Genomic DNA, 27,101 nt, shown 5'->3' on the forward strand with positions numbered 1-27,101 from the left:
GAGAATAATTTGAACAGGATTTATTTTAGAGCATCAAAGTTGCTTTTGATGGAGAATGTTAACATACTGTGCATTTTCAGCTGACTGCACATATTGACTATATTGAAAAATGTATCTTTTTGAGATTATAATGTTTTGTGATTTGTTACACTTGTAAATAGATCTACATATTTGTGTTACTTAATATATAATATATAAATGCCTCTTTATAAATGATTTGTAGATTATATTTATTGCACTCTAATAACTTTATGAAAGACTGTGCATTGTGTCTGTAGTTTGACCATCAATATTAATACAGTTAAAATTAAGATTCACGTTTCTCTTTGATGGTGGACTGCAGTGCTAGGAGCTGGCAGCTGAAGCAGTGGGCTGATAATATGTGGATGAGACAGTAACAGGACCATTCTCTCGCTGCTAGCATCAGTATGCAGCCTGGAATGCTGAGGTTGGCAGTTAGTGGTTGGCTGAAGTGCAGGCTTGTTCCGGATACCTTCACTTCCCTGAGGCAGACAGAGCTTATTCACCCCTGCTCACACACACGATCCCTTGCCCTGGTTGTCTGGGAGCCCTCTGGGTTTAGGCAGTGAATTTGCTATATTTCCAGTGCAAAGTCACAGATTGCTCCAAGCCATGCATGTCTCCGCTCTTGTCTCCATCATTAGCTGCTAATTTCAGTCTGCAGACTTCCGTAAAGATTTGATGAGGAAAAAAGTGGAGTGGTTTTGTAGATTACACTTGCTTTAAGACAGTCTCGCAACATTTAGCCTCACCAGCCATTTCCATTTATCAGAAGAAAAGCTCATGCTGTGAGATGTCTTCCGGTGATTTTGATCAAGATTTTTACATTTGATTGATTTTACGATGAATCCAAGTTCTTTTCAATTATGAGCTAAAACTTGGATCAAATCATGGATGAAATGGATGAAATCTTGTCTTATTTATAATTATATTGTGAATAAATATGTCACTTTGTGTAAGAACAACAAAATCAATTTATAATTCATTTTAAATGCAGAAATAAAACCATCCAAACCAGTTAAATGTTCTTAATATACATTGGCATTACAATGGTATTTTGCATGTTAACAACTTTTATTTCACAAGGTATTCATGTTGAAATAGTCTTATGCCTCATACCATAGACTGCTTGTGTAACACTGACCTATATTAACATGCTGTATGCTTGGTGGAGATACTGCAGTTTTTATGCCACTGCAGCAGTATAAGACGAAAGTTATGACAACAAGGTGAAATGGCTCTGCCTATCTATGATTGACCTTCATGTATTACATTGTTGTAGGTTTGAAACAAGTTTTATTTCTGCATTTGGGATGGGGAAATCCTTAACTCATTCACTGTTCACAATACAGAATTTGCTACATAGTGAACTGACTAGGGGACAGCCTTCCCAATAGTCCTTTGTTAAAAAATGACAGACATCTGTGTGACATTTATATTCTGTCACTAACTTAATTCTTAACAATCTAAATCTTAAATAACTAAATCTTAACTAACTAATAACTTAATAAGTAATCAAATGACATCTACTTACATTTGTAGATAAAATTGGTTTTCTTGGGCCCTCTGTGTAGTCCTTTTGCTCTGGGATATGTCTGACACAACACTTTCTTCATTGTTAGTAAGGCACCACCACATTACATTATGGTATACATAGGAATTTCTATTGTACACCTTTTGTGCCCTACGTTTTGCAGTGCATTATGGGTATTGATAGTGAAATACAGAGGGAGTGAAATGTACTTCTGAGATGTCAAGCAACACTACAAAATGGCTGACACTATACAGTGCAGTATTTCTGTAATAAGAGGCAATTCAGAATTTAATTATTTTCCTTTTTTACCATATTAGGGTAAATCATAAGCTGAATGAGCAGCCTCTTAATCAGCTGTGAAAGTGTGAGTAGTCATAAACAAAAATGAGAACATAATGAAAGGCTGCATATGATTTTGCTCATGGTTTTTAGATTTGATGCTTCACATGTGTTTCTTCATGCTTCTTTGCTTATACAGCCTCACTAGCTCTGATTTTATTGTTGCCAGATGTTTTTAATGTTTGTGTTGTGGTGGGCTTGTCTAATGAGCAGAGAATAAGGCTTGTTGTAAATTTTGACGAGTCTTCTGTTGTGGTCTCTTTATCAGCCATCAGCACATGCTCTCCTTTGGGGCAGCTGGGTGGATGTGGCTTCAAATCGGTGTGCATTATGTTTATGGTCGGTCTAAAATATTTTGGTATGTGTTAGTGTGAGCATTTGGATGGCAGGGTGCCATACCACACTGTTGGCATGAGTTGGAATGGCAGTGCCCTCAAAAACATAATGTGCCACATTACAGCTTCTCATTTACCCAGCCGGCCCACAACTCACCCCTCTGTGAGTGTTTTTGTTATTTATCTGCTGCTGTTCCCCAGAGCGACTTTAAGTAGGCAATTTGCTACGACCTCTGGGGCAGCTTGGGGTTAGGCGCCCTGATGAAGGGCACAATAGCAGGATGTTGTCTGCTGGGACTGGGACCTATGGCCTTTCTATGGCTCGTAGTGGAGATATCTTACTAGCGATGTTGTGCCACCACATCCGTTCTCTTAATAACCAGGAATTAGTGGTTCATTCAAGCAGTTTACTTCAGGGTGAAAAATGGCTGTGGTTGCCAGTGGTGTGAGTAAATGTAGGCATTGTAGAAGCTTCCTTTACCCACCGTATCTCAGAGACTGCAATAAATGGATAAAAAACATATTATTATTTTTGACCACACAATGAATACAAGTTCATGATGGGTGGTGAAGCAATGGTAGTTAACACCTTTTCACTATTTTTCCATTGTATATTTTTGCTAAGATTAAACCAAGTACAAACACTGATTAGGACTCTTTGTTAGTCAGTCTACTGTGATTTGTCTTGTCATCCTAAGCAGGTTATACACTTTAGCCCTAAGGGCATACGTAGTGTTGATAGAGCAAGCCAATCAAGTCTGAATGTCTTTTGTCTATTGTTGATTATAAACTCCATTTTCATTTCCAGGAGCCTGGAGCTTTGTGACAGTGACACTACCTGTTTCCAGAACAGTTGGCATATTTTGTAAAATGCAATAATAACAAGAATGTGATGTGTTAATTCTCTTAAAGCTTTATTTAACTAACAGAAAATATTTCCAGTGCCTTCTTCACACTTCAAGAAAGTTGGTGGAAAAAGACATGTTAACCACTGTTTTACGTCACCATTCTATTTAAATGTGCTCTTTTATCATTTGGGAACTGAGCATATTAATTGTAAAATTTTGCAAGTGGAATTTCAGCCTATTCTGGCTTGGAACAAAAATTTAGCTGCGGTTACCTTTGCCTGATTATCTTTTTCATTATGTGCCATAAGGAGACAGGTCTGAATTACAGGCAGGCCCATCAAGCCCATGCACTCTACATCTATGAAGCATGTTGACTGAGGCCTGGCACTGTCTTGCGGAAATAACAATGGACTTCCCAGGATATGATGTTGTCTTGATGGCAGAATAAGTCTCTCTAAATACCTAATATTTGCCTTCACATCAATGGAAGGTACAGAAATACCAATTGACCAACCAAGTCTTTATTAAAACTGTAACATCCATATGTAAAAACTAATGAGCAGCAGTTCTGCTTGGTCTTAAATTAAGCCTAGCTTAGCCTCAAGTATTTGGCCACAGAGATACAGCCTTTGCCTTGTAGCACTGCAGTTAATTTGCTGATGCACGTTAATTGATGTCTGTCACTAAATTAATGATCTTGCAAATGTTTTCCTCTGTACCTATCCTTAATCAACTTTTCCCCTGAAATACTATATTCCAAAGATTATTGCCATTGAGCATACAAAAAAAGTAATTGAAAGTTGAAAGCTTATTTTAATCATTGCCTAAAAGTGATATAGTCCAGTCTAACTGTTGTGATGAAAGTTAGCATTATGTCCTGGTCTACTTTTTTGGGCATGCAATTTAACTGTGATGGTTCTTAAGGTTTTACGAACCTGAGACTCTAAAAAGGATTATCTGGGTAGTCTGGTCTCACAATCTGTTCAAAGACAACCAGCTGCAGCACTCCTTGGGTCATGTGCGCTTGGCTGTTAAGACGATTTATGAGGCAGATCACAACTGACTTAGACAATAAAAGCACTTGCCAGATCGTTATAATCAACATAAGGTTGGAATCAGAATTTGATGTGAAAGAACTCAAAAATAAAGAGACGGAGACTAGCAGCTGTACGCAATCTTATTAGCTGCTTTCAAGGAATAACTTTTAATATGTGCAAATATATATTAGGCATTAAAAATGAAAGATTTGAAAAAATGGTTTAATTTGAATTTTTGTCATTGAAAGGAATTTAATTTTATTTTTAAATAATTAAAAAATCCAGACTCGCTGAAACAACCTGTATTGATGAAATATTGGCAATATATTTGGCATGTTCTCAGTTCTCAGCTAATATAACACTGACCCTAAGAGAAGGCATTTTTATTCCAAATTGGTCAATAAAATTTTTTCAGTGTTATTTCAACAATATGAATAAATGTAATAGATATTTCAACAACCTCAGATGGTTCAGGAGTCTCCAGCAACAGGAAGTAACTGTGCATCATTTAAGGACAGAAAATACGATTAAGAATCTAACTTAAGCTTCTTTAAGTACAAAACTAACAGCACGGATAATTGATTGATCTGTTAATTCACACGAATAACCAACAGTCTTTTTTTGTTTGTTTGTTTATTTCACGTTTGTAGAATTGAGAGCTCTGAAATCTTTCTCCTATCTTTGAACTTCGGGCAGATTTTGTTTATTCATTGAGCTGACATACTTCACAATCTGTCAGGTGCATAACCAGCACTGTGTAGAGTTAAAAATATCCCAAATTTTCTCAGTCTGATGTTTCAGTCGGAAGGAATTGTCAGGGTATTGTGCTGAGACGTAATCAGATGTGATAATGATTCCTCCTGATGTGTGTAAATGAGCAAAAAAGTAAAGGATGTAGTGCACTGTGTTCTGTGAAGGTGAAATGTGAAGCAGTGATGTCAGACAATCAGAAAGTTTATGATATGTTTGACTAAAACTTAGTGATAGACTTGCACTTGGGTTTCCTCTGACTGTATGGAAAAATGCAAGAAAATAACTTCTGCTACATGGAGAGTTGAGATTGTTTTCCTTTTTCAGAGTCTAGAATGTGTGGTCAACATGGCTGTTCATACTGTCAACAGTAATAAAATACCACCTCTCATATCTTTCATATTACTACCATTTGCTGGCTAGCACTTTGCTCACAATATTTTTAATGTAGGCTGTGTTTTTCTTTTCCACATTTTGACCAAATGTGACTGTCAAGTGTAATGCACATCTGAGGTCGGACTTTCATTTTGCTTGGACAGCTTTTTTATCTTTTGTGCTTAGCCGTATTGTAATGGGCAAATAGTGTCGTGATTATACGTCATGTACATAATTTTGAAGCCTATCACACAGAGCACCTATACCCACGAGTGGCTAAACTTGGGATTTTGAATAGCCAGGAGACATTTTTGGAGACATGAAAATAATCACGTTAATATGGACCAAATGATACATTACTTTGCTCTGTCTGTCTGCTCTGTCTGTCTGTCATTGATCCCAAGTAAAATGTTGACATAGTTATTTATAGAATAAAGGATTTTTTGATTTAATCTTATTTTAAAACCTTAAAGAATTCTTTTAATAGCATATGACAGGCCATTTGCTGTCCAGCCTTGTGCTATTTAGGCTTTGGCTGCATTTCACCTCTGATTGAGCTGTATTCAGTGAAGTGTTGGACTGTTTTGTGGACAGCTCCCTGGTTTCCCAGCAGCCTCCTGTTTCCTGCCGCTGTCCTGCTGTCAGTGCTGCCTTTGCACAATGAGTGTGCCACTGCGAAGGCTTTGCATTTTGCTCAGGAGCTGCTGAGGCATTCACATTTGGGCGTGGATGGCCATTAGCTGTGGAAGCGAGCAGTCTGCCCTTCACAACCCCTCCCTCTTCTCTCTCTCTCTCTGTGTGTGTGTGTGTGTGTGTGTGTGAGAGAGAGAGAGAGAGAGAGCCCTGATGGTGTTGTTGCAGTGATTTCTGTAACCTACAGCCAAAGCTCAGTCCTCTCTGCTCAGCTCCAGCAGAGCAAACAGCCCTCTATCAACACTAATGAGCTGGCTTGAGATGTCCCATACTGTCTCTCTGGATTAGAGGAGGCATGGTTACCACTGTACTCTAGCTGATGAGAGACAGACAGAGGAGTCATTAGTTTTCTAGCTCTGGGTGTCTTTCACGTTTAAAATGGCATATCTGCTTCAAAGCAGTTGTTGAATTGTCAAAAACATTTCTCTAAGCACTGAATAAATGCGAGTCCCTAGATTTCTCTTCCACACTTTCTGGTAGTGTTCTGAAAAATGAATGGAAAATACAATAATGCTATTGCGATAAATTGCCATAAAACTCTTCTCTAAGGTATCATAATTGCTCCTAAAGCACTGGAAAACTACATATAAATAGACAAATTGAAAGAAATTACAGAGAGCCTCCATAATCACCAGGCCTTAGTTAGAGCCTTGATCATTTTTAGACCATTAAAATTTTCTTTCTTCTTAAATTGTGTATTTTTCCTAACATTGAATGTAAAATTATATGCTACAAATGTCAAATGTTTGTGGACACTTGCTCAATGTTTCTCATGGTGCTCAATTCCACTCTAATGCTGAGGGAGCTTTATAAGGCTGGTTCATAGACAACGTGGACGTGGCGCTTGACTGTCCACATGGCTTTGTGTTCGTAGTTCTCATGTCACTGCTCCTGGTGACTGTGTAATTTTATGCCTGAGCTGGAGGTGGAGCGGTAGTGCTGCTGAAAGCTGCTATTGCCAGCACAGTAGAAACAAGGAACAAATGAAAAACCCCAGTGTAAACATTCACAGATCACACATGCTGTCTACACTGTACACAGTATAGTATAAACAAATCTGTTACAATTATCTGTACATAAAGATATGTGTATATACACTCATAAAATTATAAAAATGTCTTTAATAGTATGTTTGTTCACATTGTCAAGGAAAAAACCTAAAGAACATCTGCTGGCCATGTGTTGTGGAAAGAGACACTCGTTTCAAGGTGTCTAATGTATTTGAGCTTTTTTAGTATAGTTTGATGTTGTTTTTTTTAAACAGTACAAGTAGTCTTTTCAGTAATCTTTTACTGCAAAATATCCATAAAAAATGATCTAAATGGTTCTGAGGAAAGCAGACTTTCCTTGGTCCAACCCTCTTCCCAATTCCTGCAACATGTTCTCTGGCCAAAGAGTGAACGAGTCTTGTTTGCATCACCATGTGGACTGTGCGTATTTTTTAATTTTTCCAGTGGTACGCACCTACGCCTGGGGCCCCAAGATCTACCAGCATAAATGCCAGGCTTAGGGTACTTAAAATAAATCTGTACATGTCTCCATTGCCTCCAATAACATAAAATGAAACTGAGTGTTTACTGAGTGTTGGCTATGGTGGTACTCAGTGCCTGGAGCTGTACACTGTCTACGAGTGCTTTGTAAACAGGTGTTGTGACAAGTTGTACTACCTATCGATACCTATGCTCTGCGCATGCTAAGACCCACAATTTTTAATTTCTCATTCGTTTCTCGTGGTAAATCTGTTTTCTTCAGGTGCATTATACAATCTGAGCTTATATGCTACAGCGTTCCAAAACTGTACATCCTGAATCAAATGTCCAAAAAAATGATAAATTCATAAACAATGTATTATCACTCACTGTAATTACCTTATTTTCCCCCTCCTCATACAGGGAATTAGACTGTGCATATCTCCTTCTCATATTTCTGTTGGGAGCATTTTCTGGTATGCTTTTTTTTTTTTTTTTTTTTTGTAGCCTATCCCAATATTCCACCTACTGTTTTATTTTTCCAGCTGTACTTATAAAATTACAGTAGCACATTTCGACAAGGTAGCACAAGTCAACAGAACACTGGAGAATGGTATGACACACTTTTGTGTTGTAATTTGTAATAGCAGCAGCACTGGTCACGTGAATATGCATATCAAAATTTTCAGACACAAACCTTATGTGACTGTGATTTTATATGTCACTGCTTAACTAGCTAGAGAACCACTGCTTGACACAGCTATAACTTAAATGCGATAACTGATGCAGCCATATGATTTATCGAGATCGACTTGCATGGTCTTGGATATCGACCTGTTGATTGCAATCGACTAATTGTCAATCACTGCGTTGTACTATTTTACCCAACACTGGACATAGAGCCGAATGTGATGTAATATGTTTTTGCTGTATTGCCTATGAACAGAACTAATTTTTATACTTCTTTCTCTTCTTTTGACAGTTAATAAACACAAGCCATGGATTGAGACTACGTATCATGGTATTGTGACAGAAAACGATGACAAAGTTCTCCTGGATCCTCCACTGATAGCCTTGGATAAAGATGCCCCATTGCGCTATGCAGGTAAAAGTGGGCTTATTCTGTCGTCTTTGAACTTTCTCTATTTGTTTCATCAGATCTGGTATCTTGCAGAGGTGTTGATAACATTGTATAAATATAAAGGTGATTAGGTCTGTTTGGCGTTGAGCTATATCAGCCCCACATCTAGAAGAAATTACAATGACTGTTAAGGATCTGAATAGTTGTGTCATGTGATAATCAAGTGATCGTCGGTCAACTAGAAACCACAGGCAAGGTTGAATTGTTGAGGAGGTTTTACTTACTTCCATATAGTTTGCTCTGCGCTCAGTATTTGAAAGCTCTTGGCTGACTTTAGTTTGGTTGAATAAAACTTTGTGATTAAACCTTTGCTTGGACATATTTCTGTGTTTATATGTAGCCCAGAAATGTCTCCATGGCAAAGCTTAATCACATTGCTCCTTCTCTAATGTCATTACAATGCCATCAGACCTGCAATTTAAAATCCTAATGAGCATACTCAGCTCTCACTTCAGTTATTAGTTTTGCAAATGTGTTTTCTGGCTTTGGGCTCGCAGCTTAATGCGTTGTCTTGGGTTTGTAAAACATTCATGCACCTTACATTTCAGATTATGCTTTTAACTCATTCCTAAAAAAAAATAGTTGCTTTTTTAAAAATTCCTATTTATAGACCTGTTTGTGGGCATGTATAATGGTAGTACTCAAATGCTTAAATAATTATGTCATCTAAAAATCAGTGGATTTTGCTTAGTTTTCTTATGCAGTCTGTCACCTCTTCTATGTGAGTGTCACAGTGAAAGAGAACGCCTAGTGCTAGGTTTAGCTCTGGCCCCTTCTAATCACTGGGAGATTTACTTTGGCCTCATTTCAAAGCTCTTTATGCAGTGGGTACATTGTGAATGCTGTGCCTCCACTCTCAGCTCTAGTGCCAGGCTCTTTTAGGCCATCTTTCACATGGCCTGTTTGGAGAATTACCTCCATTATGGATTCATGTCCACCTGCTGTAAATATTTAGCAACTAAATACTTGTATTTTAATTAAATCCGGAAAAACTTCTGATCTCAAAAACAATTAAGGTCAACAATTCTCAGTTCTGCAGTAACATTGGCGTAGTGGTGGCATGTTATCAGTTGGTGCAAGTTGTTACAAGGTACGAGTGGCTCAGAAACAGCAGTGCTGCTTCCTATTCGCTGTTCTCTCTATTAAACACACCTGCCTTATTGGTTCACCTTTTAGATGTAAAGTTAGAAACAGTAGCTCATCTGTTGCTGCACAGTTTATGTTGATTGTCCTCTAGTTCTTCTTCAGTGATCACAGGACAGTTGGCTGGAAATTGGTAGTGGATTCGTCCAGGCAGTGAAAACTCCAGTGTAACACACACTAACATAACACCACCATGTCAGTGTCACTGCAGCCTTGAGCATAATTCATTACCCAAAGGATAATTGTTCTGTGGTGGGCCCGATCATTAAAGAACAGGGTAAAAGGGGACTTAAAATATATAGAGAACAATAGTTGGACTGGAGTCTGTAAGTGTAAAACTACAGAGGAAATGGCGCTGATAAAATGGACATGGAATGAAGAAGCAAAGAAGTCTTTTTAATGTTTTAGCTTATCAATGTATATGCATAATAATATGCAATGGTTTTTTGAAGTTTATGCTTGAAAATAGGTTTTGGCCCATAGTAAATCAATAGTTTATTGAATATAAACCCCTATGAAATACCTCATTGCAATTATTAAATATGTATTTTCTTGGTAAATATTCTAGTATTATACTGTAGGTAAATTAAACCACATTCCATTGAATCCTGCACTGATCCTAAAGAAGCAGTCTAATGGACTGACACACCCATGCTAAGCCTGCCGTGGGAGTAAAGAAGCTTGGCTCTCTGACTTGACCAGCACTCACTCTCTCTCAGATTGTGTTCGGAGGCATCACGAGGCTGTGTGGATGCCTCGTTGCCAGGCCTGATTAGACTGTGTGCTTTGCTGAGTAATGCAGCATTGGATGGATTCTCAATCATCTACTGTACTGTTGAGCCCTAGTAATAAAGCTTGTTCTAGTTATGCATAACAATATTACATATTCTTCTTAGCTGTTAAAATGATGTAGAGCCCAACTGCCAACCCAAACCACACACATAAATAAATACTAAATACAACTTTCTTCTGAAGGTGTTGTGACACCAGTCAGAAGTTAGACATTTGTATTGTTACAAGTATATATTTTTTCATATGCTTGCAATAAATAACATAAATCTGTTGTGCTTTAGTTACATTTGCCTTTATCCTGTTGTTTAAACTTAAAAATAATAAATAATAATTTTAGCCAATGGATGTAATAGAAAGTGTCTTAATTAACACTAGCTGGGCATTTACAAAGTAATTCTAAAAGGCTTAGTAATGATGGTATTGTCTGTACTGCAAAAGGGATGTTTAGCTAAACTGAAAAAGGCTTTTTGTGTTGAACTTACTAAGATTTTATTTTGATAGTATGTTAAATAGTAGGATGTAGCTATGTATGACCTTAAGCAATGGGTGAATGTTAATACTTCCTTTGTCTTTCAAAATCATTAAGTATATAACCTACTCAAATTATTTTCCAACATATTTTCAACATTTGATGTCTAAGGACTAGTTTGAGACTTGTCAAGAAAATGCTCAACCATATTATTGCTGTAGTAAAAAGGGCTCTTGAGTTTTAAAAGCATTCGTGCTAAATTCATAAATTCTACACAAATCATACAAATCTTAATAAAAGCCACAGCACCCTTAAAGTTAAATGCCAAAGATCCAATGAGTAGAGCGACATTTGGAGTGCCGTAACTTTGGGTTTAACTATTGGCTGTTGGAACACTATTTAGATGCTGAAATATAGTATTAAATGATATGGAGTTTTTCAAAGTATATTTAATAAAATGTTTGAAACTCCGGACCTAGTCCTGTGCTAATGCTGTTACTGATACAGCCCTGATCTCAGCTGTGTTTTGTCCCCATCAGGAGGTGCTTTTATAACTGAAAGAGGTTCAGTGGGGGAGTGCTCCCTGTCGTTTAGACTGCTGGGAAATTTTGAGTAGATGTTTTGGGGTGTAGTGTTACTTTGTAGTTTGGAAGAGCGTGCAGAGCTGGTCATTAGTGCTGGCGAGTGCACTGAAGAGGCACAAAGCTGTTCCTGCATGACTTCCTCTGAACAGCAGATTCTAATAGAAAATCCATCTCTAATTGTTGAGGTGAAAAAACGGCTGGACAGCTCCCCCAGCCTGGGGCCAGTGATGGGGTCAGACTGGGTCATGAATAGGCAAGCAAGCACAGGCAGCCCAAAGGAAATGATCATCATCATCAGGGGGGTTTGAGTAATGCCATGTTTGTTTAACCCATTATTGTGAGTAGTGTTAGTGAAGAAACAATGTTCGAGCACTCTTTAAGGAAGCACATGGCTGAACATGATAGCATCTTTGAAGTCAAGGTTGATGTAAATTTGAGTGTGGTTTTATTTCAGGGTAACCATGTTGTGTTTTCTTTTTTAATAAATAATAAAAAAAAATCTTTAAGTATAAAATTACTGTTTAGACAACCTTAAATTACTTCTCAATATCTATCTCTAATGTGTCATGGCCTTGAACCTAAGATCTAAGTACACTGGAAATCAGAAATATTTATCTCTAACAAAAAAAAAAATCTACAACCTGAAAATAATGGTTTCCTAACGCCCATTTTGTTATAAATATTCTGATTTGAGTAATTGTTGGACAAGTTCTTCTTTTCACTCGCTATACAAATTGTTCTTCATAAGCCTGTTTATTTAGAAAGCTTCTTCAGTCTTACTAAATCATCTTTTTTTCTTCTGCTGCAAAGTTGGCTGTTGGTTGGGTCTGTGAATGTTATATCTGAAACATAACTGCCTAATAATGTATACTGGATATTCACTGTATACATACTGTACATATCAGGGCTCGAAATAATGTCTAAACCTGTACTATGCATCTTGGAACAAAGATCAGTACTTATGCCTTGTTTACCTTTAACCGAAACTGTGCAAAATAGACAGACCAAGAGTATTTCTAGCCCTGTATATATATAAATGTGATCTTTTCCATCTGTCTGTCTTTCTCTCTTTTGTGATCTGATCTCAAACTCCTCCCTTCTCTGACTGACCCAGGTTTATCTTTTCTCCCTTCTTGTAGACAGTTTTGAGGTGACCTTCACCAAAGAAGGTGATGACGGGCTCTTTTTACTGCCTTGTAAAATTGATTGTTCAATTAACCCACTAACGCAAAACACATCGGCACTTCACACAGAAACTCCTATCATGCTCTATAATCTCCCACTTCTTTTATGGTTTGGTTTACTATTTTTCTTTGCCCTCACCCTCAAATTATTTGGCAAAATATATACAATACCTGGATGAAAAGTTTGTTGCGGGGTGAAATGAGTCTAGAAATATCTGTGCATGAGACATCCATTGTAGTTTGCAGATCCTAACAGTACTTCAGCTACAAGATGAAACTAATGGACACGTCCGTATTTAGTAAAGTGCCGGAATAGCTTGGTGTGCCAAATTGAAACCACGAATAAATTATGTTTCAGGGCCTTTCAAGCAATTAGAATGAAAATTGTAAAATAATAAATTAATTTTCATTCTTTATGAAGAAAAAATGTCAATACTGTGCAATATTCAGAGACCAGCCTTTTGTTTATTGTTTCCAAGCAAAATTACTGTTAAGTACAAGTCATTCAGGCAAAACAAGAAAACACATATTTAACAGAAAATGTACTAAATCCTCCACTAAATTGTGCATGCTCCTGTTGCCTTAATGCTTCCAATTCCTAAAATATAACTCAACATTATGGGTCTGCAAGATATGTAGCTGTCAAGAAGTGGTTACAGAGAAAAGAAGGGAACTGGCATTTGGACACTAACGTACATATTCTCAACTAAATGACATGTACATCATAGTTTTTTGGGTGGAAAATACATAAATTAAAAGGTGGTGTAAAATTTTTGCACAGTACTTTTCACACACACTATGTATATACACGTTAGCTTTTGCGATTTTCCTCTTTACTGTCAATGAAATACAATATCAACTCTTAAACACAGAACTGTGACTTACTGTGCGTTCACACTAGCAGCCGACAAGTGACAAGCGTCCATCATTACCTACGGAAGAATGCGATTTGTAGCCACGATTCAGTCATAAGTGACAGAGCGATAAGCGAAAAATCAAGCTGAGATTTTAACAACTTTATACAAATGAGTTATGACGCAGAGAAGCGACATTTTAAATGATTGGCTGCAAGAAATTCTTTGAACCAAAGAAATTTTTGTCCTTACCAGCTGCCTTGAGAGAGACACACACACACACACGAGACGGATTTCGGGCGACATAAGCGTCTTGTCGCCTGCTAGTGTGAACGCACAGTAAGGTATTTTCATAAAAGAAATCAGTTCTCTGTTTAATGTCAGATTAAAGCAAAGCTGCTGAGATTGTTAAACATTGCAAACTCTCTCTGGTCGGTGACAGTGTGCTGCAGTTTCCTATAGTGTTCCTTCTCCACACCTCTATTCTGAATCACAGCATGGCAACTGCTGCTGTTTGATGTGGATGTCAAGCAAGTCGATATTTCTAACCCCAGCTCTCATCCAGTGGTTTAGTTTCACCACTTCTGTTCTGGTCTGTTTATGATTGTTTCACTCTTTTAGTTTCTTAAGGCTGTGAGAGAGAGAACATTTTACAGGAAGACTTCCTTCATGCCAAAATCTAGAAAAGGGAATTTGTTGAAATCCAGGAGTTTTTCCTCTTCATTGTTTTCTTTATTTGGATTGTGTTTCATTTTTGTTCAAAAGCTTTGAACTTGTATTTACTGAACTTCTGAAACTGTGCTGGATCTCTTTATCATAACTCTTCACCATCGCATCCACTATTAATGTAACCTTTAACTTTGTTTTATTTTTTTTGTTCTGTTCTCACACAAACCAGCAAGCAGGCCACTGTAATATAGATCTACAGATAAAGTGGAAGATAGTGGCTATTCATTCACTGTTTTGTTGGATTTTCTTTCTGTCCTTTTGTTTTCTTCTATTACTAGTATTCCTGTGAAATGCCTGTCCACATCCTGGGTTTTCTTACTGCATGACTGGATGCAATGTGATCAAGTGGCTTGGACGAGACACTCAACCTTTTCCCTTTAACTCTCCCCCAACCCTTCCCTGTACCCTCCTAAATACTCACCCATTCTACAGTGCTTTTGGCTTCCTCCACAGACCCCAATGTACCAACCCCTTTGGCTGCCAAAACAATTTTGGCTGTTCTTATTTTAGTGTGGTGTGCTGTTTGTTTTTGTTGTGGTTTTCTTTTGTTTTGTGAGCAGCAGTTGCAATTTGTCTTGGTGGGAGTTTTGGACTGAACCACTGTGCTTTGCCGTTTCTTACAATGTCCAGGGGAGATTTGCGGCTTCAGGATTCATGGACAGAATGTGCCATTCGAGGCAGTGGTGCTGGATAAGTCTACAGGTGAGGGAGTGATCCGGACTAAAGACAAACTGGACTGTGAGCTTCAGAAAGAACACACCTTCACCATCCAGGCCTATGACTGCGGAGAGGGTCCTGATGGAACCAACATGAAGAAATCTCACAAGTGTGTAACTGATTTTAAACAACACCAAATTAATGTATTTTAACAGTAACAAAGGTAGTGTGTTTTGCAGTTAACAATACGGCTTTAAATTGCTCTCCAGCATGAGCTGAATTAGCGTAGTAGGACAACTTAGCTGTGTCATTAACAGTGTGACACTCAACCTCAATCAAATATTCAGTAAAATAAGGAAAATTGTAAAGCATGGTTAGCCTGAACATGGTTTCAAATATTCAGTGTATCAAGTTGTTCAGGCAGAAATGTAGTGGTATTGCATTACAGATGGAGCCATAAAACCATTTAAAATAAAGTATTCAGGTTCAACCAGGTTGGTTTTCTTCCAGCCAAGCTGTAAAACAAACATTACGTTTGTCAAATTGCATTCTGCTTATTACTGGCTTAGTCTTGTTTGCTGTAAATTAGTGACAGCATAATGTCTACTTTTACTTACAAAGACACACGTGGCATTGACGCTTACTGTTCTCCAACTGTTTTTTCTCTACAAGAGAAATTCAACAGTGCAGTTATTTTCACAAACCCTGCAGCAGTATTGAATATGGGGCGGATGGGGTGATGGAAAAGCATACAGTAATACTACTGATCTAGCAGAGCATCAGTGCTCAGGCTTTGTTTAAACCAGTCATTAATCTACCACTATCTGCATGCCTGATGGCGTTCTGTCCGACAACAACTTTTTGATGTCCACCCAGGGCTACGGTCCATATCCAAGTGAACGATGTGAACGAGTACTCACCAGTTTTCAAGGAGAAGTCGTACAAGTCCACGGTCATTGAAGGCAAAAAGTACGACAGCATTGTGAAGGTGGAGGCAGTGGATGCTGACTGCTCTTTCCAGTTCAGTCAGATCTGCAGCTATGAGATCGTCACCCCTGATGTGCCCTTCACCATTGATAAGGACGGTAAGACGCGGGATATGAGTGACTGAGCCAAAGTCTGACCAGAAACACAGCTTATTAGTAGATAGTACAACTTTACTGGCCTGAAGCAAATTGTTTTCTGTTTTCACAAGGTCAGTTGTTGTTGATTTGTACACACAGCTGCACAGATTTGATTGTGGATTGAAGGATTATTTGTGCATCTACCTTTTAAGCCATCATCACTTTAACAGTTTAAAAAACTTGTTCTTGCTTTTGATCAAGTTAAATAATGATGGAATATACGGTTATGTCCGCTTTCAGCTTAGAAACATGGCCCTGGTTAGACAATACCTCGCCCTTTGAGGCGCTAAGATGCTGATTCATTTTATCTTTTATACCTTAGACAGTTATAATATTCACTGAATTATTCAAAAGCTTATGTAGCCTGCTCCTTCAGCAAGAAGCTTTTTATAGCTGATCTAGCCTTTCTAGATATTTTAAGGGTAGATTTTTAGGAAGATATTGGTATAATTTTCTAAGGATTTTTATAGTCACTGTATTCATTTTGAATATATTTTGGACTACACATCATGTATGGAATGTGATACACAAAATTGGATATTGCCTATGTCTGTCTCATGTAGGGAACATCAAGAACACTGAGAAGCTGAACTACAACAAGGAGCGCATGTACAAGTTGACAGTAACAGCCTATGACTGTGGGAAGAACCGCGCCTCAGAGGATGTCCTTGTCAAAATCAACATCAAACCCACCTGCAAACCAAGCTGGCAAGGTACCTAAGGCCTCTTTTTTGTTTTTTGTCGATGGACCAAGAAAGCATTGTTAAGTTGGCTCATGACTGGCTATCTGGAGCCAGTAGAAATAAATTGATATGTTCAGTTTAGAGTTTTCACTGTCTTTGCCAATAGGCTGTGTATTTTACAGCATAATGGTTTGATTCCGAATTGTAGGTATAAGTCCATTATATCATTAATGCCTCAATTCACCTTTAATGAATTACTATAAAACTACTTCAGCTGTTAGATCTGATTGTCAGAGATTAGATCTAAGTTCAAAGTTATTATTAACTCATAAATATAATAGCTTTAAGAGTTGTTTATATGCATGATGTGAAATCTTGCTGAGAATAGATGAAGTATCAAAAAAACTTGTTCATTTGACTCTTACAGGCTTTAATAAAAGGATTGAGTATGAGCCCGGCACTGGAAGTCTAGCCCTGTTTCCCAGCATTCGTCTAGAGACCTGTGAGGAGCCTATCACCTCCATTCAGGCCAGCATTGAGCTGGAGACCAACCACATCGGCAAGGGCTGTGACCGAGACACATACTCAGAGAAGTCCTTGCACCGGCTGTGTGGTGAGTCAAGGCAAACATGTGACAGCAGAGTGGCAGTCTAGACTACATGACCAGATTTTTATACTTAGAGCAGGTTTATGTCTGCTGGTTTGCTCATGTCACTTTTTTAACACTGCACAACATACTGTTATCTATAAAAAGAAAATGAATTTATCTTGATTTATATTGGCTGCTGATATTGTACATTTTTATAAACAACTCTAATGTTTTCTCTTTTTAAATAAATTGATCATGAACTCTGCTTTGTGAGTGATCTCTGTTATTGTGGTTCTGTTAATTAATGCCTGTCACATGTTTATTCAGGTGCCAGCACTGGCACTGTGGAGCTGCTGCCCGCTCCCAGCACTGCCGCCAACTGGACTGTGGGTCTGCCCACTGACAACGGTCATGACAGCGACCAGGTCTTTGAGTTCAATGGCACTCAGGCCATTAAGGTTCCTGAGGGTGTGGTGAGCACCAGCCTGAAGGAGCCTTTCACCATCTCTGTGTGGATGAGACATGGCCCTGGCGGCAGGGAAAAAGAAACCATCCTCTGCAACTCTGATAAAACAGGTAATTTAAATAACCAGAGCCAAGGGATATTTTTATATAGTCAATGGATAGTTCAACGCCTTAGCTGTATTCATATGTGGGCCCACATTTCAGTTTCTGCATAACTTCTATGTGAGGGTACTGACAGTCATAATAATGGCATCACTCACAGGAAAGGTTAAAATATTTTTACAATGTGTGTGGTGCTTACTGAAATCTCTCTGTCAGGTGGTCATTAAAGACTTGTCTTATGTCTGAGAAAAGCTGGATAGTGTCATCAGCTGGTGTGGGACTTATGTAAGAGGGATTACATCATGTGGATGTCCCTGTGTGCTGGACGCAGCGCTGCTTTAGTGTAAGAAAAAGCAGGATCGCAGCATGCCCATTCACACTCATGCCGTTTGCCCTGGTCCTTGTTTGTATGAGTTGTTGAAGCACATGGACCGGGCCCAGAACTGGATGTCTTCACACTCAGCAGGCACAGAGCCGGGAATTGACTAGAGAGCTGTAAAATCATGCTTCATTGGCTGCTCAGTTACCAAAGCTCAATCTGCGAAAAGAATAATGTTCATACTGTTGTGAAAAGGCAAGACTGTGTTAAGTTTTTTAAAACTTTATGTTCCCAAAAAGTCCTTTCATTCTCATAAAGTTATAACTTAAATATGACTTTACAAGTTTCAAACTGAAAATTTGCCCAGGTTAACATATTCCAGCAGGTACCTAATTTAATTTGCTGTAGGGCTGGTGGAAATGTACAGAGTGCTGTAGCATTCTACTGTTAATTAAAGGGTTAAGTATATTTTATTGGTTATAAATGGCAAAGTCTGTTATAAGAGTATGACCAGGTTGTTGCTGCTTGTGAATTTTTTGCAGAGATGAATAGACATCACTACTCCCTTTATGTACACAACTGTCGCCTGGTGTTGCTCCTGCGTCAGGACCCCACTGAGTCTGAGAACTACAAACCTGCAGAGTTCCACTGGAAACTCGACCAGGTGAGTCAACCATTCCCTTTTGGACTGTGTTCATTTTGTATTGGTACCCACTGTGCTCTTGTTGCCCTTTGGGTGTATTTGTAGTCACAAGTTGTAAATGGTAGTAATGAATGGAGCACTGTGCAGTATGTAAACCTACCCACAGCCAAATATAGAGGGCTTAGTATAGCCTCTGCCTCCTCCCTTAACTTACAAGTATGAGCAAAGAAATGTAAAATATGCGAAGCATTTCCATTTGCTCAAATTATGGTAACTTAAAACAGTCAACTGAATGTTTATATCTGTTTATCTGTGCCTATATTTTTGAAGGATTGTTTTAAATATAAAATGAGGGAAGACAAAAACCTGTGTAGAAATGATCTTAAACCTGGAAACTGCCTGTAGCAGTCCATAAGACATTGATACTATAATTTGCGGCACATTTCCCAGACATATTGTTATCTATCAGACACAGTTATATTTTGGGGAATTAGATAGTGGGCAACAGGAAATGAATAAACTCAACGAATTGGAAGTGAAATCATGCTGCGTGGCAAGGGATTATGACATAACACAAGCACATGAACATCTGCACTGTGACATTGCATTTGTAAACATGCAAAATTTATATTTATGATTTTGTCTTTGTATACAATCCTGATATCACAATTTGGTACCTGTACCAACTGAAGTATCACAATAATTGTTATTAAAATATCAGGTTACTTTATGTTTATTAATGTTTATTAAGAATTGGTCCAGTAAGGTACTTATTCAAGGTATATTCAAGAGGACTGCAAGTGGCTCATGCCTGCTAGTAGAACTACAAGTAGTGTGGGTTCTTGTGCTGGGGCTGGTTCAGGTTCTTTGTGCCCACATTTCCGCTGGTTTAGGAAAACAACGATTATATGTGGTGATTCTGACAAAATGATTTGGGCTGTTAATCTGCAGGTTAGAAGACAGTGTAATAGCCACAACTGACAACGGTAAAATCTAAAGGCCGATTTTTATAGGTTTTATAGATATATTTTGTTTAGAATTATTGTCTTTCCTCAGGTGTGTGATAAAGAATGGCATCACTACGTCCTGAACATAGAGTTCCCTGCTGTGGCTCTGTTTGTGGATGGAGCCTCCTTCGAGCCCTTCCTCGTTACGGAGGATTACCCTCTCCACTCCTCCAAGATTGAAACCCAGCTCACTATTGGGGCCTGTTGGCAAGGTACTCTTGGCACCAATGTGTTTTCCACTGTTGATATGATGCAACCACTTGTTTGGAGGTGAAATGTCCCTCCCTCTAGGCTTTGTCGGTTGCAGATGTAAATGAATTTTAAGAAGGAAACATATAAGCTAAGATTTCTTCTTTACCACTTTGCAGATATGCTTCATGCTTGTCATGTAGTTCTGACCTGTAGATAATGGCAAACACCTTTCATAGTCTGTAGTAGTCTGATTATAAAAAGTATTTGTCTGAAGTGTAGCTTAATGCATGATAACGTAAAAATCCAGCTTGTCTTTTCATAACTAAAGCAAGAACACGTCTTTCCCTACTTTTCTGTCTTACTTCCACAGACCTCTCAGGACATGACAATGACACTGAGACAGTCTCTGAGCCTTTGACAGGTTGCTTAAATCTTTCCCTAATCGCTCCAATACAACAACAGTTTGCTCATGTATTAACACTATGTACATGCAATCATTACACAGCTGAAAATGGCTTGACTTTAGCTGTGCAAGGATTGGATATGCACTCAGCTTCTATTTGCATATAACATTTTCAGCATGAGGCGATTCTGACCAGATGTCATAACACACATTCTGCTTGCTCTGTTGCACTGTTCATTTACATTTTTTGTTATGTTATTTTATTTTAATTTTTCCTGTTTAAGTCATGAGATTGCCAAATAGGAACTATATTGCTCACCAAAAAAAAATTACAAATTACAAATAAATTGCATGTGACGTTTTCCATTTTTCATTACCTCTGGTGTTGCCTGCTGTGTTCTGTGAATTAATTTGTGCAGGCAGCATCTGTACTTTGCAGAGTTTCCCTGATGTGACAGTGCTGTGCCGACTTGATTTTGCCTCAAATCAGCTAACTTCCTTCATGTGGATAAAAGATTATAAACAACATGAGCATTATTTATAGCAGTTGCACACACAAAGAAAAAATGGGTGCTCCCATGTGGTACAGGCATCTAAGCATTGGCCATATTGTTTCTATTTTTAGAAATCACAGTAGTTGGCCCTCATCTTTCCCTTCATACTATCTGTTCTGACAAATGAGTTGGCCGTTAATGTTCTCCTCTAAGCATGTTGTGCTCTCTGTAGGTGTTGTTTCAGCTACAGTTTGAAAATATGCAATGGCTGAATGTGACCTTCCTAAGAAAGAATGTGCTAGTCTCACAGCATAGTGAGGGGAAAGGAAAATGCAGATGTTGTTTCTCACCATAAAAAAGTACACTTTAAAATGAGAATAATGTGACATTAAGGATTTTAATGATTCAATTTTCTTAAACTAGGGGTTTGCAGGCACTGATAAGTTGCCATTAATTAATGTCCCTGTTACTAGAAGTATTTATTAATAAAACAGGCTGAACTGACCAAACACACAACCAAAAAAAAAAAAAGTAAAAAGGTAATTTGCAGAAGACTTTGCAAAATGATATTATAATAGTTCAAACTGAGTTTCCACTTTTTAAGAATATTAATAACAGAACTGCCAAAAATTTTCAGCCTTCTATCGCATATTACATTTTAATATAGGCAGTATACTGCTGTTCCACCTTTCAGATTTTAGATATGCATGATCTTGTATAAGTTTCCCCCATCATTCATTTTTACATATGGCTCATTAATTTCCCTTCATTTCTCATTGCTTACCTCCATGACTCACAGTAATTCAGCTTCCACATATGAAGACAGAACTGCATGAGGTTGACAGCCTGAATTAAAGCCTGTTTATGTTCATCCATCACTCTCCCTCTCTCTCTTTCTCCCTCTGGAGCGGCAGGCACACCTGGCCAAGCCAGAGCAGAGAGGTTAATACTAACTTGCATGAACATCAGTCATGTTGGTTTTGCACAAAGAGATGCAGAGCATGCTTGATCTGTGTCCCTGGAGCTAAAGAGCAACAGGCTGCACTGTCTATCTGCACTATTTGTGCCTGCTTCACTCTCGCTCTCTCTCTCTCTGTCTCTGTCTTTCTGACTCTCACTCTTCCTCTGGATTCGTCCAGGTGGCAGTGCTCGTATGACTCAGTATTTTCGCGGGAATTTGGCTGGCCTCATGATCCGCTCTGGGAAGCTGGAGAACAAGAAGGTGATCGACTGCCTATACACCTGCAAAGAGGGCCTGGATGTTCAGCTTCCAGAGGAAGTGGCTTCTGCTGTGAAGGTATGATCTGTTTGAGTAAAAATATGTAAATAATATAAATAGCAGAATGACAGGACAGTTTTGCTATTTTAGTGCTTTGCCTCAATGACACTGTGTCTCTTTCATACTGTTAGACTATTTTAATGTAGAGTATCAAAAAGTATGAGTAGTTTTATAAATGGCCTTGTTGTGCTATTAAAAAGTAAAGGTGCACAGTGATATAGGAATCATATAGTTGCATTGTCATATCGTTGCACCCTTATTGACAAGCGAAGAACTTTTAGTAGACCCTGCAGTACTGCTCCTGAGTCCATTTAACATCACAGGCTAAATGCCAAAGAGCTTATTTTTCACATGAAAGGTTAGGTAAATCAATGTCAACTTAGCCAGACACAGGCATTGGTATGAGACTGCGGTTTATTTGAGGGCTGTGCTGTGCTGACTCAGTGAGTCTGACTCATTGCTCCTATTTGTGTCTCTATGCAGGTGGAGTTTAACCCCAATCAGTCCTCTCTGACTCTGGAAGGAGATGATATCGAGAGCTTTGAGAAAGTCATGCAGCACATTTCCTATCTAAACTCCAGACAGTTCCCCACACCTGGAATACGCCACCTTCGTGTCACCACAACTGTCAAGTCAGTAGTCACCTGTGGCTTTGTCCATTTAAACGTATTATTTAGTTCTGTAGTAGCGTTTAAAGCTTTAGTATGGCCAATAGTCAGTTAACCGCTTACATCTGTTGCTTTGAGGCAAATGTTGCTTATTATTAGTAGCATCAAATGAAATTAGCGGTGTTTATATTTGTGTAGCATCAGGATTATGGCCTTTCATAGTCTTTCAGTTCTAAAATATAAGTTATTGGCTGAGGTAAATTCAAAATCATTGATATATGAACACTTATGAATACACACATCAACCAAATTGTTGTAGTTGAAATCTTGTGGAATGTCATGATGCACGCCGTGTCTTAACAGCCTGCCCACAGCTTCACAGCTTTAACCACTCTCAATATACAAGACTTACATGGTAACATCATTAAATGTGTATTGGTTGTGTCTGCAGTGGAATCAGACTCTTATCCTATGTTTGTTATGCTGTGGTGCTCAGGTGCTTCAATGAAGAGACCTGCATCTCAGTGCCTGATGCCGAGGGCTATGTGATGGTCCTCCAGCCTGAGGAACCCAAGATCAGCCTGAGTGGCATTGACCACTTTGCTCGCGGAGCAGCTGAATTTGAGAGCCCTGAGGGTGTGACGCTCTTCCCAGAGCTGCGCATTGTAAGCACAATCACTCGAGAAGTGGAGGCTGAAGCTGAGGGAGAGGATGACCCCACAGGTATGAACACCACAGCCTAATGACTGAGGAAGAGCAAAAGCAGAAAGCAAAGAGTCTGGCACAGAGACTGGAAGGCATTATCGGTTTATAGTTGAGGAGAAAATGGCAGAATGACAGCTGAGCCATCTGCCAGCATAGTGCTAAGAGGAAGGGAGAATGCATTAAAGACTGCAGTCTAGCAAGCAAGCCAATTTAAACAAGTATGTTTTTTTTTAACATTTCCTATTAATTCCAATGAGACTATATTAACCACTTAAGAGAATGAATTAATGCGTTAAGAAGATATTTTGGAGCATTCCAGTTCACATAAATAATGTAATATTGATATCTCCCTATGATACTTATTAATATATGATAGTGTTGAACCCTACTCGATACACAGAAGGTCTCAGAAGTTTTTTTTTCATGGTTAATGTTTTCATTTTATACTAAACAGAATTTACATATATATAACGGTATTATACAAAATAAGCTATGGCCTAAATTTTAGAGAAGCAGACTTGGGACTAGGAGGTTGCTTTTTGGTCCCCTCCACTGACAGTAAATTTGCGTGCTGGGGAGAGTAAAGGAACTGTGACATCCCTCAAACCATGGCTGAAATGCCCTTGAGCAAAGCATACATTAATTGCCATAATGTGTTCCTGCCTTGTCTGTTAGTTTCAAAATAGCAAGTACTTATATATATAGATAGATAGATGGATAGATATGCGCGTCTGTACTAACCTAAAATGGCTCATTTGTTTATTAGTGCAAGAGGCCGTCGTTTCTGAGGAGATCATGCACAACCTGGACATGTGTGAAGTGACAGTAGTGGGGGATGATCTGGACGGAGACCATGAGAGTCTGGAGGTGGATTTGGCTCAGGTTCAACAGAGAGGCCTGGAGATCAGCTCCTCCAACGTGGGCATGGTCATCACTGGTGTGTTTCCATAAAAATAATATCTCTTCCAATAATGTTTAATGTATGTACGGCAGTATACTTCATATGAATTAAGTAACGTGTTATACTTAACCAGAATAGGTTCATGTTTGTAGGAATGGGTCCAGAAATAGAAAATTAACAATTCTCAGTATCTATAAATTTGTTATTATCCCTTTTTTAGGTGTGAACACCATGGCAAACTATGAGCAGGTGCTGCACCTGATCCGCTACAGAAACTGGCACACAGAGGCTCTGTTTGACAGAAAATTCAAACTGGTCTGCTCTGAGCTCAACGGACGCTACGTCAGCAATGACTTCAAAGTTGAGGTAGGGCTGAACAAACACTATTCAAAAATGTAAAACATTTACCTACCTGAGAAAATGTATGAAATCTGCAAAAACATCATTTTTTGGGCAAGTGTGAAGTTAGGTTTTTATTTCTTATTTATTGTTAGTATTTTTTCCTTAAAGCAGAGTTTATTGTCTTGGTTATTAACTGTACACATCTGTTAGTGAGAAATCTGATATTTTCTCTTTTTTCAGACTTTTGTTTGTCTCACCTTAACACGGTAGATATTATGTTCAGACAATAAAGGACAATAACATTACTGGTGCCTAAAATGTAAATATGTATCCACTGGCCAATATATTTGAAATGTGACTTTTACTGTATATGCACCTTTGTTTTATTACATTTATGCCAGCACATCGTATTAAGCATTTCTGTATCCTACAATAAATAAGCACCAGCTCTTAATCTGTGTAAAAACAGTATATAGTGCAGTGTGTCATTTCCTGTGTTTTTTCAGGTCAATGTGATCCACACAGCTAACCCTATGGAGCATGCTAACAATGCCATGTGGCAGCCTCAGTTCATCAACCAAGTCAAGCACGCCTCAGTGGACCTGTCTGGACACAACTTGGCCAACACACACCAGGCCTCAGGTACCCCTTCATCATCCACCCATCCTGCTCTCCTGCAATCCTCCATCTGTTTAAACACTTCTTTTTTCTGCAAGCATAAAGCAAAGTGATGCTCTACTACACACAATACAGCTCCTAGATTATTTTACTAATCTTTCATTAGAGTTAATCCAAGAATTGTAATCAAAGGCATAATCTGCTTAATTTCTAGCTGAAAAATGAATTCATTTTCTTGTGCTGTGAGCTGTTCTGGAGCTTAAAGTCAATTAAAAAATCTGGGGCAGATATGGGCTGGATTATTTTCTGGCTTCATTGTAATGGTGCAAGTTTGAGGATTATGTATGAGTACTGTCCATGACATCTGGATAGTCAACCATGACACTTAATTCAGGTTCTTTTTTCTGGCACTGTCCCTGGCTAAAGTAGCTGAACACAGTGCTTATAAACAATGTCCTCATTTGCTCTTTTCCTTCTGCTCTGTTCTGTCTATCCGTGTCACAGTTGTCCCGAGTGCTGCCACAATTGTCATTGTGGTGTGTGTGAGCTTTTTGGTGTTTATGATCATCCTGGGTGTGTTCCGGATTCGTGCTGCTCATCAGCGCACCATGAGGGACCAGGAGAATGGCAAAGAGAATGAGATGGACTGGGACGACTCAGCTCTCACTATCACTGTTAATCCTATGGAGGTACTAATGCAACCAACAGATGAAATGACTGAAAGAGATATTAAACAGCATCAATTAACCCACTCTGTTTTACACTTTTTAAATACAGTTACATAAAGTATAACTACATAGATTAATTTATATTTACATTCAGTTTACATCATGTATATCAACAGTATTCTTAATCAAAAATTCAACAAATAGCAAAAACAAGGATTTACAAATACGAATTTACAAATATAAATCTACTTTTAATATATTCTACACTTGTGTTCAAAAGCTGACCATCTGTATTTTCGCTACACTCTTCTCTACACAGATTTTGTACTTGTCCATGAAAATGACAAGATTAATGTGCAAAACAATTCAAACGAATGCATGATTAAGTAAATAATGCAAATCTACAAAACTTCCAAGAGTGACAGGACTTTTTATAGGATTCTTCCAGCAGTGTGGGCTAATTCATAAGCTGTAAACATTTATACACTTCCTGTTAATTAGCCTAAACAGCATGAAGCTCATAATAGCACAGTGGGCTGATATTATGGAGAATGAAGATTTTCTGGCAACAGCAGAAATTTGTTACATTACCTTGACAGCGGAAAAAAAAACTTTTTTAACCTCATAGTTGATTATATATCACATACAAATGTCATAGGCTTTAGTCTGTATTACACAACTCTAAAAGACAGGTGAAGATTGCAACAGATGTTACTATAAGAAATTCTGAAATACTAAAGAATTCTGAAATCTGGATTCAACAATTGGGAATAGGTGTAACCATAGAATTTAATCATGATTTCACATAGATACAGTATGATGTGTAAAGTTGCTATAATCAGAGTATACTGCATCTGAAAGTAGAGACTAATGTTAAGTGTTTGGTATACAATCCCATATCACAGACAACTGCAGTGGAGTCCTTGACAGAATTCACTGAAGCAAGTGTTCTCATACATTATGCAGTGTGAGAGGAAAAACACTGACATTCTCTCTTCTTCTCTC

At 38.3% G+C, this 27,101-nt stretch overlaps 1 protein-coding gene across 4 annotated transcripts in view; it reads left to right on the forward strand.

Annotated features, from left to right (window-relative positions):
• The window catches only part of clstn1 (calsyntenin 1), a 42,008-nt gene that overhangs the window by 11,402 nt on the left and 3,505 nt on the right, over positions 1 to 27,101 (forward strand). Inside the window, exons 2-18 of one of the 4 annotated variants that reach the window (XM_066671008.1) lie at positions 8,384 to 8,506; positions 12,670 to 12,699; positions 14,928 to 15,123; positions 15,831 to 16,039; positions 16,642 to 16,791; positions 17,189 to 17,374; positions 17,678 to 17,926; positions 18,779 to 18,900; positions 19,936 to 20,098; positions 20,449 to 20,499; positions 22,115 to 22,272; positions 22,738 to 22,886; positions 23,359 to 23,585; positions 24,334 to 24,504; positions 24,689 to 24,834; positions 25,317 to 25,452; positions 25,933 to 26,117. In XM_066671008.1, the coding sequence (XP_066527105.1) occupies positions 8,384 to 8,506; positions 12,670 to 12,699; positions 14,928 to 15,123; positions 15,831 to 16,039; positions 16,642 to 16,791; positions 17,189 to 17,374; positions 17,678 to 17,926; positions 18,779 to 18,900; positions 19,936 to 20,098; positions 20,449 to 20,499; positions 22,115 to 22,272; positions 22,738 to 22,886; positions 23,359 to 23,585; positions 24,334 to 24,504; positions 24,689 to 24,834; positions 25,317 to 25,452; positions 25,933 to 26,117 (2,651 nt within the window). The remainder of the gene's footprint in view (positions 1 to 8,383; positions 8,507 to 12,669; positions 12,700 to 14,927; positions 15,124 to 15,830; positions 16,040 to 16,641; positions 16,792 to 17,188; positions 17,375 to 17,677; positions 17,927 to 18,778; positions 18,901 to 19,935; positions 20,099 to 20,448; positions 20,500 to 22,114; positions 22,273 to 22,737; positions 22,887 to 23,358; positions 23,586 to 24,333; positions 24,505 to 24,688; positions 24,835 to 25,316; positions 25,453 to 25,932; positions 26,118 to 27,101) is intronic. The other 3 variants (XM_066671010.1, XM_066671009.1, XM_066671011.1) reach the window with 3 other exon arrangements.

Source organism: Hoplias malabaricus, chromosome 5, assembly GCF_029633855.1.
Source record: "Hoplias malabaricus isolate fHopMal1 chromosome 5, fHopMal1.hap1, whole genome shotgun sequence".
Taxonomy (NCBI): Eukaryota; Metazoa; Chordata; class Actinopteri; order Characiformes; family Erythrinidae; genus Hoplias; species Hoplias malabaricus.